Raw genomic sequence first — 15,784 nt, 5'->3', positions numbered from 1 at the left:
TTTGTCCTTATCAGGAGATAGATGATTATGGTGATCAGTGTGTTTTTGTTGTGGGTGTATTTTAAATTATTACAGATGTAATTTGTTTTACAATCATATAATAGACTGCATATCACCATGAAATTATGTGTAGAATCAAGATCAATATTAAAATATTTTAAATAACTAAAATGCCCCATAAATTACTACTGGACATAATTTTTAAAAAATCCTATGGTATCAGCTGATGTTTACGTTAATAAATGGAATGGTTCCCACTCTGCTATGATGTCCTCCCCTACCATTCTGGTATATAAGAAACCAGTTCTAGAAGGTGTTGTAAGTCTTCTGTGTTAAGTCTACATAGAATTGGTCAATTTCAGCCTCTTCAGCATTGGTGTTGCATAAATTTGGATTATTATGATGTTGAAAGGTCTGCCTTGGATTCATATTGAAATCATTCTATCATTTTTGAGATTATATCCCAGTACAGCTTTTTCCACTCCTTTGTTGACTATGAGGGCTACTTCATTTCTTCTATGGGATTCTTGCCCACAATAGTACATAGGATAATTGTCTGAATTGTATTTGCCCATTCCCATGCATTTTAGTTCACTGACTCCCAGGATGTCAATGTTTATTCTTGCCATTTCCTGTTTGACCACACCCAGCTTACCAAGGTTCATAGATCTTACATTCCAGGTTCCTATGCAATATTTTTCTTTGCAGCATCCAACTTGCCTTTCACTTCCAAACATGTCCGCATCTGAGCATCCTTTCAGCTTTGGCCCAGCCACTTCATTAGCTCTGGAGCTATTCGTGCTTGTCCTCCACTCTTTCTCAGTAGCATGTTGGACGCCTTCTGACCTCAGGGGCTCATCTTCCAGTATCATATCTTTTAGCCTTTTGTTTCAATCATATGGGAGGAGCTAAATCAATGACATTATCCTAGCTAGTACATTTTTTCTTGATGTTATGTTAGTCAAATTGCTTTTTTTTACTTGCACCCCTATTATGTGCTCATCTTCAACAGCAGCCTGAATACATAATGTAGAACAGCCAGAATCCTACTGGTGGATAAACTGTCACAGCTAATTGTGACTAACTGATGAGATGCTGGGGTGTGCCTCAGTCATATGCCAGGATACATGCCCAATTACACAACTGGAATATCTCCAGCACCTCATGAATTAACTGCAGTTAAGCGTGAAAAACCATGTAGATCCTCTGTGAACATTAGTAGAATTCTGACTGATGTCTATCTATGCTTTGAAAAGTTTCATATCCTAATTTATGTAGATCATGCCAATGCTTAGGGCACTCTAAGGTGCTACTTGTATAACACTAGTCAGTTCCAGATCTGACCCATATGGCTAAGCTTTGTATTCCTATGTCATTGAGGCAGTACAGCACGTATTGTCACCTTTCTCAAAAAAATCCATGGTTGGCCCTAATTGACCCACATTATTCAAAAGGGGCAAATCATTGATGTGTGTAGCCATATCAGCTGTTATTTAAAACATATTCAACACCACAGCAAACTAGCACTGTTTGGATTATTAAGGTCAGCATCCTACAGTTTGAAATTGCAGCATATTGTTCATTTACTCCAGAGTAAGAGTTCCAAGATATATAGAGTCCAGGGTTGAGGGACTAGGAAAAATGACGTCCCCAGAGAAGAGCCAGCAGGTAGAAATGTATTAGTCTTCCAGTATGGCTTTGATGTTTATTGTGATTATAACCCTAAATTATACCTAGAGAATTATTTTAGTGATGACAGGAAGATAGAATGAATAACAAATGGACACTGAATTATTAACATCACATTATAGACAACAGAAAATCCCAGCATCTCAGCATTTCTTTGATGTGTGACTAACTTGTTATTAGTGTTTTTAAAATGATAGTTTTTTCCTACCAGACAGTAATAATATTGCCTTCTATGGACTACTGACACATTGTTCAAACTGTGTGCAAGAAGTTTATTTGTTTTTCTGTAAATGAAATAAGGGTGTGGGGGGAGAAGGCGACGCCGATGCCACCACCACCATCCTCAATGTGAACTCTCTCTCTCTCTCTCTCTCTCTCTCTCTCTCTCTCTCTCTCTCTCTCTGTGTGTGTGTGTGTGTGTGTGTGTGTGTGTGTGTGTGTGTGTGTTTGTGAGGGGAATATGTGTTATACTTACAAGTGCAGTCACTAACTAGAAAACACAGACTGCTTCACACCTTCCCTCACAGCAAGGCAGATTTTGAATGACAATTCAATGTGCTGTCTCTCCTTACTGCAAGCTGTTGAAGAAATATTCCTCCACTGAGGCATATAAAACGGTATGGAACTAGAAAATACAGACTGCTGGAGGAATGAGAAAGAAAAGACTATACACATTTCTCCACTAGACCAGTTTATGGAGCTCAATAGAAAACCAGATTGTAAAATGGTAGCTCTTTTGAAAGGAGTAACAGTTTTTGTATAAACAGAACATTGGTATCAAATCTTTAATTCAAAGAATTAAGATTCTCTCTATATTTAATATAGGTGTTATTATAGCTTCATACAATATGTTATGCCACATTTCAATCAGTGTGTTAGAGAAGGTGTGGGATACATTAACAAAGTTTTAAACTCTTCTCACTCATAACACATAACAACAACTGACATGACCCTGAGTGGTAGGAAAATGAAGCAGTGGGCAAAATACAGTTGCATAACTTTGAACTAGCATAATTTAGATTGTGCATCAAAAACATTTAATTTATACACATTAAAGGCTTCCTAGCTTTCCCTTGGAGGTTGCTTAGGGCTTCCTTTTTCCCCTGGAGGACTTTGGGAGACTTAGGATGTGTTTGTGTGTGTTTAAAAGTAAAAAATCACACCAGATTGTTGTCACTGGGATCAGGTTCACCTGTGGTGATCTGACAGCAATTTTTCACTCCCAAAGGTTTGCCTAGGTCCCGAGGCTCCCAAAGGTTTCCCCAGGGCAAAAGTGAGCACAAGGGAGCCTTGGAGATGAAAATGGGAATATAGGAAGGTTTTCATTAGTGTAAATTAAATGTTACCAGCACCTGATCCAGGTTACAGGAGTGCAACTTCATGCCAAATTATGTGTTGCATTCTCATTAGCACAAGTAGGACAGCAATTACTGCTACACAATAGAATCCCCTTGGTTTCCAGCCCACCTTTCTAGAAAACTCCTAGTTTCCCATCCCTCCCAGTACTCTTTCCCTACCCGTGCCCCAACAATTATTTTTCTTTCTTACTTTTTTAAACTACCTCCACACTGGTGTTCATTAAACCTTTGCCTCTGCTTACTCTCCTCTCCTCCTCCTTTACTAGCCATCAGGACATTCATTCCCTCTTTTAACTATTTGTTCTGCTAAAGAGGTCTGAGGTCCTGTGGAAGAATGCACACCATGAACTATCTAAAGGGTCTATGGAAAAATGTACATATCTGGTGACAGTGGTGCTACAGGCTACTGACATGTTTTAATTAACTAAAACTAATTAGTCCACTTTCAGACAGAAAAGCTTTAGGGTGTAAACCCTAAAACTTTCTTAGTATGCATGCCACATTTAAGGCACATAGTATTCACAGTCATGGAGCTGAGGTGGAGATACACTTTTTTCTTATTGTTATAAGTTAATTGTTCCTATTTAAGAATGCACTTTAATAGATTTACAAGACTTGCCAGATATATAGATAGATTATCACCAAGTCTGCGACACTGGAGAGTTATTACTTTAAAGATTCAGTTAGTCTGCCATGGAAGACAGGATATTCAGACTGGGTCTCAATGAAAATTCATCCTAGCTACTTAAAATCAATTCAACAACCTGGGGCAAAAAAATTTGTCTTTGGTGAACTCATCTGTAGCAAAACTGAAACAGAAGATATCATTACTGTGCATTATTTTCAAGGAGCTAAGCAACAGTAAATTCCATGCTAGAATTAAACAATGATTTATCAGATATTATCACCTCTCCTACACAAATATCTGACAGTCAGAGACAGAAGTTTTGTAAGAAGGTTTCTGCTTCTAAAGAAACACTTAAGGTCCCAATCATGTCTTGGAATTAGCCTTTGTAAACATCAAATTCTACAAATGCGACTTGACTGGCACCATAGTTTTTTGTTCTTTAATGGTGAAAAAAAGTGAAACTTTTCTGGTAAGTGTTGCTCATCTTACCACAATTACCTTAACTTCCTTCAGAATTCCTTCAGCTGTTTTCCTTGGCAAGAACCTCCTCATTTATTCTCAGGTTGCTTCCAGGAAAATTTAATCAGAACTCTTATACAAAAAAAAACTTGAATCAGGTAACTCATCGTGAGATATTACATTAAGTGCAGGGTTATCAAGGAGGCTATGTTTCTACAAGCTCAGCTGAGGACTATAAAGGATAATAAATTGCATTTGTTTTCATTTTCTTCTTGGCATACACAATAAATCTTGAACGTACACATTTTGAATGTTTATTTATACCAATAAACATAGCACTGAAAAAAATTAGCAAACACTCCTTGCTATTTTTCTTTAGAATTCCTTTCTGCTGTAAATTACAGCCAAGAAAAATAATTCAAACCTAGCTGAACTACTTAGTCACATATATTACGGCTCTACAGAGCTGCAGTCCCACAACATAATGAATTATTCTGATACGTTTCTTCTAAATGTGCCAGTATCAGAGGTTGGAAATAACTCATTACAAACAACAATGCTACCTATAACACTGGCAAGATATACTGGTAATTCTTTTGCAATTCTGAGAACCACGGGGGAGGGGCCCCTTTATTAAACAGCAAGGAATGGACCAAAACGTATGACTTTGCTTGTCATACAACGAGATTTCAGCCAATAAAGTACTTTCTAGAAGTAAACTTCTAAGCCCTGTTTTTACTTGATATGTATTAATACTCGGAAAGACTTGAAAGAGTTCAAGTCAAAACCTTTTCACTCAGAAGATGAATCAGTAAAAAGGAACTGCAAAGAAAAGAAAATAACATCAGCTATGAAGGTCTTAAACACAAAGGCTGCTCAATGTAAATTATGAACAGAAAGCTTCTCAAGCTTCAGAAAGCTCGTAACAGAAAGCTTCTCAAGCTTTCTCCTTCCCGAATCTCCAGTCTGAAATGCTAACTTTGTCAACATTCTTTACTATGGAAGTGTACAATCATTCCTTAAAGCAGAGATGGAAACAGGTGAGAATCACATGTTGTTGGATGGCGTTGGCAAGCATTTAATTCTGATCCACCAATGGAATCCCAGTGAAATTATCAGCCAGTGAACTCAATATACTGCCATTTTAAATGCTTCAATGTTTAAATGGCTAAATGTTGTGGCATTTTATTATGTTGAGTTTATTTTTATATTAGTAGTCATGTTTTTATTGCTTTCTTTCACATTATAAACCATCAAGAGTGGCCTTTTGTTAGATGGGCAGTATGTTAAATAAATAAATAAATAAATAAATAAATAAATAAATAAATAAATAAATAAATAAATAAATAAATAAATAAATAAACAAAATTTAGACTCTTAGTAGTTTTCCTGGAAGCACTAGGATATGAGCCATCCTCCTTCTGGGAGCTGGTTGCTATTGGTAAAACTGTAATAGATTTGCTTGGCTATATTCACAGTCTTCTGGTAAGCGTCTAGGTGAGTAGGACATATTAGATAAGGTCTGAAAGCAGAATACAGCTTTGCAGCCTAAATCACATGTCATAAAAAGGTGCATACTGTAATCTGAATTATTTCCAATATTTTAATAGCAACAAAATGGTTAGTCTAGAACTTGTCTTTAAGCTCTCCCAAAATAATGTCACATGAATCATCATATGTTCCTCTTCTTTTATCTTGGAACAGAGATTTCATATTCAAATGCACAATACATTTTCATGCCACAGACAGTGCTTGTCTCAGAAATTTGATCTACTGACTAGATGTATGTGCGTCTGATAAATCACAGAGATCTAAATGCAGCTGGGGCTCTCCCCTTGTCTAGTAGAATACAAAAACACTTGGAAAAACTATCTTCAAATCTACAGCAAAAAGATTACTGACAATGTTCATACCTGCACTGATGTGTAGTTTTCCCATGGCATTTGTTATTAAATTAGGTATTTTTAACCTAGCTGAGTGCAGAAGCATAGTCACCTTTTGCATCTTCTTAGAGGTGTTTTCCTAAAGACAACTTTTGATGCACCTAACCGACACTGTCTTCAATGTGAACAGCCTGTGCCTGAACTGCTGCACTGAAGCAATCTTCATAAGGGCCACTTTCTCTCAGTTTTAGATTTAAGATCAAGCTTGATTTTAAAAATAATTTCTGCCTCAGATAAATCTCCAATTGAATAATGCAGTTCTGCATTATTTACTTGTACTGTAAGCTGCTGACTTCTCTGCACCATTAGCCAACTATTTGTTCCCTACCTCTCATCTCTTGGCCCTCAAAGAAAATCAGTGTAATCGTTTGCTCCTAATAAATGAACCTGCAAAAAACCAGTAATGAGGAAAAGCTATATCCAAGTCTTTCTCGATGATGAAGGCATTCAATATGACCTTCAGAATGACCTCTTTGGAACAGTCACTGACTTACTCAGTCTGTCCAATTTCCCAGCAGATGGCAGTACATCCTCATTTTAAGACAACTCTTGTTCTCTACAGCCCTAAGTATGACAGGGCAAGGGTAGTACTTGAAATGATGCTCAGTCTCTGAACTATATCATTTACCTATGTAGACATACACATGTTTCGTGCTTTCTCAAGATAGAAAAAAACCATGAAGTTTCACAAAAGGGTGATCTCAGAGACTCTTTGGCCAATTACTATGAAGAGGGGGATGTAGTTCAATACTACGTCCAAGGGGGTGCCTCCATCACAGCAGTGATGTGACTCAAAAGCTTCACTGAGTTTTGTTCATTGCATGCCCTCACAACTTTGTCTTTGAACACCACATTCATCAGATAGCTATGGAAGCTGCACGAATACCAAACTTTTCCTGTTAAGTTTACAAATTGTAGAATACAAGCTGTGACTTGGAACTGTTGTAGTTTCCACCTGCCTGGGGACAGCTGTGATAAGCAATTGAAAGAAGTCCTCTGATATTTCAGTGGCAAAAGGCTTCAGGAATTGCCCGAGCTAAAACACAGGTCTCCTTTATTTCTAATTCTCGAGAATTATAACCAATATCTAGCCCTTCTAACTATTTATTAAGAGTAGGAATACAGGTACTTCAGATTTTGGGGCTGTGGCTGCACATGCAGCATGTGAACACAGTTGTACATATAGAAAGGCCACCACCCTAACACCACCCAAAAATTCTTTCTCTCACCCCTGTATTCTATTCTGTAATGGATCTCAAACACTAGGTTAGGAGTAAGGATATCCATGTTTCTTTGGTACATTCCTCTCCCCCATGCTGCACTTCTGAACCTAAACTTGAAAAAACATGTGAATGATGTGTATCCCAGTTTGGCAAATACTCTATTGTGGAAATATTCATTTGTGAATAATTCTAATTGCAGAGATACTCTTAACCATTATACAACTACCAATATTAAGCTTGTCTGTTAAGAATAGGTGACTAATGTTTTTCAGAATCATCAAAATCATTCTCCTTGAAAGTACACATCTAAAACCACTGTTCCAATGTCACCCTACCCAGCCTATATCTTTAGGATTATAATTTATGGATCTTGCTAATAAACTGCTCTCTAAAGTCTAGATTTCAATGAGACATGTATGAACATAAAAGTGTCAATTAAAGAACTCAATATGGGTTAGTTTCAAATTTTAGTATCAGCAACAAGGCTTGCAAAAGCATGATTTTGGGGAATGACCCCCTTCCACTTCAGTTTTTTGCATCACATTCTGTCGAGCTCAACAAGGATCCTTTGGGGTCTGTGTTGAATTCTCTAGGGCCTACTGAAGAGAAGAGAGTGTAGAGAAGTGGTTTTTTTTCTGGCAGTCTCATCTCACAAACCTAAATTTGAATCCAAGTAATGTTCTTTAGAGATGATAGCAATTTGTGATAAACCTCTAGCTATTCATCCTATAGAAGACATACATATAGGACAAATAGCTGTATTGACTTTCCAAATATATATTTAATTGCAATGTATATCAGTAATACCATGTTTTCACATTTACCAGCTCATGTAATGCAAGCAGACATTTCCTACTGGTTATTAGTAGAGAATATAAGCCTATTTTGCTTCTAAGCCCTTCAATAAAATTCTAATGCCTATGCTAAAGCAAAGTATCTGAAAAAGCTTTTGTGCCTCAAAGCTGATTGCCACTGATAACAAGTCTGGGTGACTGATAACTATCTTGAACAGCAAGCTTTTTTTAAAGTTCCTGCATATAGTTCCATTATCACCTCTGACAAAGCAGCAGAAAATAAGAATTGTAAAGAGTTCATCTAATTCAGCATTCTGTTTCCATCAGCAGCTAGCCAAAGTTGTCTGGGAAATAGAGAGGTGTACAGCTGTCATATTGTGAATGATATCATTTTATTTGTTGAGGCTTCTTTCAAGTATCATAAATTTTTAAAAAATATATACAATTTGAAAAGAAATGCCAAATAAATGGTTTTTAAGACATACCCACCCACCTCAAAACAAGGCACACATCTGGTGTCAACTGAAATCTCATTTCAAGATGGCTTATGTGTACCAACCACAGTAAAGACTGCAGGACAACATAACAAGCTGCCATCAATACACACTGCAGCCTGAGACAAGGAAGGACAGCATGTGAACCCAAGACTTACTGGGGCTCATTCTTATAACATTAAAAGTCATGGTTTATCAACCACTCTATATTTTCCTCATTTATCCTATCTACTTGTCCGAGACAGGGATCTCAAATGCAATATAGGTGACATCAGTTCTATGGGCTATTGCCTGCTCTGTTGACTTTTCTAAAGACAGAAAATGGTGGTGGCACTCACTAAGCAACTAACTCTCTAAGAAAAAAGGTGATATCCTTGAGTGGTTTCCTAATGGCATGGTCCTCTAGGACAGGCATCATTCCTATGGCTGATGGGAATCTTAGAGCAACAACAATCATTCTCTTCCTCTGCTATAAGAATTTTAGATTCCCTAAAGAACCCCACCAGATCAATTCATGTAGTATGTAGCCATGTTAAGTCTCTTGTAACAAGTTATACCAGAAATAGTCCTGTAGCACCTATAAGACTAACTAGTTTTTATTTTTCACAAGCTTTCATATGTCTAAGTCTTTTTTTTAATGAACAGAGCAGTCATGTCTCTGGGCTGAGTATAAAACTGCTGGCAGTTAAAACCTGTTGATAGCGGTTCTAAGTTGCCAAGAGTTCTCCTTACCAACAGTTTAAAACTACATATTTAATAGACAATATGAAGTGCTTAATTCCATCCTATAGATGATGACTGGGGTCTGACTGGTTGATAAAGGTTCAGACCATCAGGTTAATATATAATGACAAAGGAAACTGTTATCTTTGTTGAGGTTCAGAAAGAGTGCTCAACTTTCTGATTCACTCCTGCTCAGTAGCCTCCCTTTGGAATCTGTCAATGAAGTTTCTTCGTTTAAGAACTGAAACTTTGAGATCAGAGAAAGAGTGCCCGCCAGATCATCTGTCTTTTAGACTGCAAGGGTTAAAGAAATCATAGTCCACAGCAGAGGTATGGAACTTCCAGGAGCTTGAGGGCGCACATGCCCATCGCTGAAACTTGTAGGGCCATACCAAGACCCCCAAATTATTTCACACAGAAATGCCCTGTTAAAAATAATAAGTCCCCATGTTTCCTCTAGTGCTCCAATTTATACATATATGTAAATATATACACATATTAATATGACTGGCCCCATCTTCGCTATCCTTCTGCAAGGAGGCAAAGATCTTTCTCTTCAGGCAGGCTTTCCCTCAGGAACCAGCTTCCTGTGTGTGATTTTTAGACAGATTTGTATGCATTACTGCTTTGACTGGACTGTTAGTACTACTTGCGTTTTCCATTTCTCAGAGTAACATTTTAAAATTTTTTTATACTTATTGATCTTTGTCCATTAATTGAATATTGTCTATTAAATGATGATAGATGCCTCCTTATTCATTGTTCATAATGTTTAAATATAATCTTTTAATTATATTAACCACCATTGTATACTCACTATTTTCAACTTTAAATATTGCCTTTCATTGTTGTAAGCCATCTTGGGTCTTTTTCAAGGAGAAAGACGGGGTAAAATATTTTAAATAAATAAATGATGTCATAATAGGATTTCTCCTGTCAAAATAACTTAAAAGCAAGGGAGCCTCATCAGTTCACTTTCAGTGACTTTACTTAGGTACACGGGCACTGCTCATCCCTGGTGCACAAACGCTAAACACATAAGTCTAGAACTTGCTGTTAACAAGATCAACTTTTAATGCAATTGCGGATGTAACTTTTTTACATTGAGATTTTCTGTAGCTTCAAAATTGCAGTGGGATGATACAAGTTAGAGCAGGTGGGGAAGTTAAATAATCTAATATAATAATACTCCTTTCTGCCAAATCTATCAATTACTGAAAATCACTGTCAAAATGGACTAATGGTGTTACTTCTTAAGGATAACATCTTTGGTACTTAAAAGTATAGTGCTACTGCACAGATATTTTAAAAGTGAAAAGCAGAAGAAAATATCATGAAAAAAATAGTTTTTGAAATGTTTCATTACAAAAAAAGTCATTTTCAATTTATCTTAAAATAGAAACAGAAATAGAAAATATTGTCTTCAAATTAAAACAATCTGCAGAAGTTTTCTAACACATCCCTACTAATAATTCAGTGTGCTCTGTATAACTGTGCACTCAAAATAAACATCTGAAGTTAGCTATTTTTCAATAGGTATTCAATCCAGGAATAGGGAATGATGTTGCTGAATTAGAACTCCCATATCCATTCCAGTGCCTATGCAGGCTAGGGCCAGGGTGGCTGCAGACTAGTAACATCTGGAAGGCCACATAAATGATAAAAAACATAATGTAATCTACTAGTACATTAACCTTTCATTCTTTTCCAGGACGTATGTTTGGGATTGTAAATGTAATTGTTTAACTCTGTTTCACAGCTGAAGTTCTTCTTAAAATATGCAATGATGGTCAAATATAATGTTATAATAATCAGGATCTGGCATAGTTTTATGTAACTTGCTCCCCCTGTGAAAATGGTGTTTGCACACGACTTCCTTCTAGTATCTAGTTTTTTGCTCTCTTTTTTTATTTATTTATGTGATTAGGTTAATTGCCTTTTCATGGGTGGCACTATATATGAATGATAAAGCCTAAAAATAAAGGACACGTTTCTTATTACACCCGGATTTTAGTGAACAAAAGATAACTAATCGTCGTCAACAATATCATCTTAAAACTGCAGGGCTGGAAGGGACCCTGTGGATCATCAAGTCTAGTCCCTGCTCAAGAGGCACAGTGAGAAATTGAAATCTGGCTTTCGTTTAGATATAAGATACCTAAATCACTGAGCTATTCAGCATCTTAATCATTGTGACCAAAGTATTACCTTACTATGGTCAAATATCATATCTCCAGTTCAATCTATGGTCAAAGGCTACAGTATGACTACAGCCACTCTATTTTGTTAACACAGTGAATTTTCCAGTGATTGCACCAGTAACTATAATGGCAACACACTAGTAATAATTGTATTATTTTTGTAGATGCTGGTAAGACAATTATACGGTCTGCTACTGATCAACAGCAACAACAATGGAGTGTGTTCCTTTTAAAATGTAGCACACTGAGCTAGCCTATCAGGTCTAAACAACAATAAGCAATACTTCCAGGATAAGTAGCTTCGCTCTCCTGTATACTTATCTGGAAGCGGTGAAATAATTTGTTTTTTTTTTCAGTTGTAGCTTCAACGTTATAATCAAAGATGTTAGCTGAAGCCTCTATACTTATGTTTGCATCAATCAATAAAATATTTAAGAGAAGAGAGAACACTGATATGCACCCACAGCAGGGTGGTTATTGGTGAGCGTTACCCGATCCAAGATTGACACATGAATCCTCGGGTGGTAATAACATCGTGTACTTCAAATTTCAGGGCAGTAGGCTTTTTCAGAATGGTTCTAGCTGAGCTTTAATTTGTTTAGGGGATTGAGTAGACAGAGCTAGAGAACCGGGAGTTCTCGAGAAACACAGTGTTTTATTTTCAAAATAAAAAGCATTAACACAAGGTAGCCCAGCATAACGAGATGCAGCTTGTGGGCCTGTCCCTGATCAGGAATGCTCGCAACCACTGCTTTCTGAATCCCCCAGACTCTCCAAAAGGATTATAGCACTCATGTCTAGGACAGCACCAGGAAAAACTACACAGTTCTCACATGACTCTGGGGTTACTTTGCTTTTTGTGTCTTGCATTTTCAATTAACCAGAACTCGAGCAACAGATGTGGCATCATCTGTGGGCTTTGGAAGAAGAAAAAAGGCACACACATTCCTGTGAGCCAAAGTGACCTGAGAGTTGGCCTTGACTTCTGCTTCAGCAGTTGAGATTCCCTCTAACCCCCGCCATTAAGGAGCAAAAAGACTATAAAAGCAGCATGTATTGAATCACTACTATTCCATTTGTAGACTACTCTGACACTGGGTCCTTAGGCTGTATCAGAGGTCTGGTAAAGAAACCTGCTCTTAAGAGTTCAGCAGCTTCTCCACACTCTTGAATCCACACAGTTTTTCCAGGACTGATGTCTGTGCAGAGAGGAACTCCTATAGGGGCTCGCTCCTGCTACAAGATTTTTCACATTATTCTTGTGTTGCTGGAAGGTATGGCGTTGCTTTACATACCACAGGGAACCTAACCTGAAAAACATGCTTTTCATGATTCCATCAACATCTAGAGGTAACAAAGAAACACTCTTGAGAAGGAATGCCTATATCTGAAGGTCTTTTACAGTTTTAAAAAAATTAAACATAAAAGATCTCTTCTATACATTTTTTTCCTTGCTGGAAAGGACATTTAAAACTGCATTTTAATTTATGTTGGCTAGGATCCAAAGAGCTCGCTCCATGAACAGAAAGCAATCTCTTATACACAATAACAGTCTCTCTGGTTTCTACATTTTCTGCCACCTCATCATGCCCTTTGTGCTACAACCCAAGCATGGGGTGTGTATTTGTCTCCCCAACTCCAATCCTCGAACTATGGTTTTTTGAGGGAATATACCACACTCAGACCTGCCAACCTAGCAGTTCAAAAGCATGCAAATGCAAGTAGATAAATAGGTACCACCTCGGTAGGAAGATAACAGCGTTCCATGTCTAGTCGCACTGGCCATGTGACCACGGAAACTGTCTATGGGCAAATGCTGACTCTATGGCTTGGAAACGGGGATGAGCACTGCCCCCTAGAGTCGGACATGACTGGACTAAATGTCAAGGGAACCTTATCACTGTCAGATGCAGCAAAGTTACATTGAACTAAAACTTCTCTAGATATAAGCCACTATTACTATATATACCATGTCTTTCATGTTGATTTCAAGTATTTACAAGGCATTTCAGTGAAATCTTTAAAAGATTTCATAAAGAACAACTAACTAACTAACTAATTATAATATAATTTCTATAATTTCTCCTAAAGGAGCTGGCTGGATGTCTGGCTGTGAAACTAGAGACTGGTCATTCAATTCCCCACAGTGCCAGCCTGTGTGATCTTGGGCAAGCTGTTCAATCCCAGGGAGCCCCGAGAGGAAGGGAAGGGTAAACCACTTCTGAGTGTTCTTTACCAAGAAGACCCAGAAAAGGGTTGCCATAAGTCAGAATTGACTTGACAGCACATGATTATTATTTGATTTATACTCTTAAAGGATCCAAGGCAGCTTACAGTATTAAAAGAAGCAAAGACTAAAAGTTAAAATAATAAATTATTGTAATATTTAAAAATAATTAAACACAGATCATATTAAAACTCAAAAATAAGAACAATATTAAAAGCACAAATAGAAGAACAGAATATCCTAATCCCTTTTTTTAAAAATCCCCTGTGTCAACCAGTCATTTAAATGAAAGCTGCCTGAAGTATCTACTTGTGGAAGGACAGCAAAGACGGGGCCAGTACTACAGTGATGCCTCGCAAGAAAAAAATAATTCATTCCACGGGTCGTTTCGTATTGCGAAAATTTCATCTTGTGAAGCGTGGTTTCCCATAGGAATGCACTGAAATTTAATTAATGTGTTCTTATTCGTCTTGTGAAGCACGGCCACAGAAAAATTTGTCTTGTGAGTCACCAAAAAATCACAGAATGCTTTCGTCCTGCCAGTTTTTCGTTGCGCAAGGCATTCGTCTTGCGAGGCATCACTGTATCTCTATAAAGTAGAATGAAGGGCAGGAGTATACTAGTGTCTTGTTAAGTCCACACAGCAAGTCAATGGCGAGCTTTGATTTAAATTATTGACCTCTTCATTTGCATTTTATACTTTCAACCATGATTCTGCACAAACTTAGGAAACATTTACTTCTCCTGTGACTAACAAAAGCACCCCCTACCATTTGTCAAGTAATAAATATTTGACTTTTCAGCTGGTAAGTTAAATTATAAAGCCAAGGATGGTGATATATATGGACTACAGGAACAGAAGAACATTCTAGAATAACATAGTGGCTTTCCTCCATCATGGTGCACACAGAATAACACCCAGAACAGCAAACAATACCTGCACATTTGGTTCGGGTGATAAGGGGAGGGCCCGGCTGACCAGTGCCACCTTCTCCGGGTCTGGTTAGAAGAACGCGGATCTCATACTCTGTGTCTGGGTCCAAATGCCACAGCTTGTATGTTGGTGCATTTACAGCATGGGTTTCTGTCCACGTCCCAGTCGTCATATGATACTCCACTTCTTTCAGAATAATGGGCCCATCTCCAATAATAGAATTAGCATTCAACTGAATCAACAAGTACGTTGGCCCAACTCCAAGTAGCTGTGGGGGTGCTATTGGCCGAGGAGGTTCTGAAAAACAGAATATTAAAAGTAATTCAGCTACTACATAGAATATGGACTTAGGCATATGTCAGAGCCTTAAAGATTATACAAGAGCAACATCAGATACAGATATGTAAACACATAACTTACAGCAAATATCAGCCGATAATACAATAAAAGATGACTAAACATCTTTTAATAATTCCGCAAAACTGAATTTAGCACTAGGGGGTTGAAAGAGGATAAAATATAATAATGGGAATTTCTGCCAAAAAGCAGCATCGCCAGCAAGTGATTTATTTTAGGAAGCAATTAAAATCAACATATACTTTCTATAATAAAATGAACTCACTACAAAACATGGAGGCTTTGTTTTCACTCCAGATGGCTCACATTTCAGCTAATTTGTTTCACTTAATGAAGCAACAATACTAAGTTCAGACCCACAGGGATTTCACAATCAGAAACAATGTAACACGGCAACTCCAAAATCTGGATCAGCAAAGAGAAAAATGTTGACTAAGACAAAGGAGAACTAAAATCAGTTAAAATATCCTCCACAAATCCTACTTCTTGGAGGGGGAAAAAGTCCTTGAAACATTAGGTAGTGAATGTAAGTAGTTTGCATACTCAATGATTGAAAATTACTCCTAGTAGTATTTAGCCAGGTTGCAAAGCGATGTCTAAAATCATAAGTCTTTACTTTTCTGTAAAATAGAATTTCTCAAAGGACTTCTACACCTTGTCACTTCCTGACCACAGCTTGCACAGTTTGTGCACTTTCAGCTAATGACAATTAGAAACAAACCTTATGGCTTCAGAAAGAAACTCATTTGTGTCT

The 15,784-nt window shown here is 37.4% G+C and overlaps 1 protein-coding gene across 19 annotated transcripts in view; it reads right to left on the bottom strand.

Moving 5' to 3' along the window:
• PTPRK (protein tyrosine phosphatase receptor type K) overlaps positions 1 to 15,784 on the bottom strand; it is a 412,999-nt gene that overhangs the window by 143,769 nt on the left and 253,446 nt on the right. For all 19 annotated transcript variants that reach the window (XM_078383369.1, XM_078383361.1, XM_072996885.2 and 16 more), the window contains exon 7: positions 14,677 to 14,970. In XM_078383369.1, coding sequence (XP_078239495.1) covers positions 14,677 to 14,970 — 294 coding nt within the window. The remainder of the gene's footprint in view (positions 1 to 14,676; positions 14,971 to 15,784) is intronic.

Source organism: Pogona vitticeps, chromosome 1, assembly GCF_051106095.1.
Source record: "Pogona vitticeps strain Pit_001003342236 chromosome 1, PviZW2.1, whole genome shotgun sequence".
Taxonomy (NCBI): Eukaryota; Metazoa; Chordata; class Lepidosauria; order Squamata; family Agamidae; genus Pogona; species Pogona vitticeps.
This window is presented reverse-complemented; position numbering and strand designations above follow the sequence as displayed.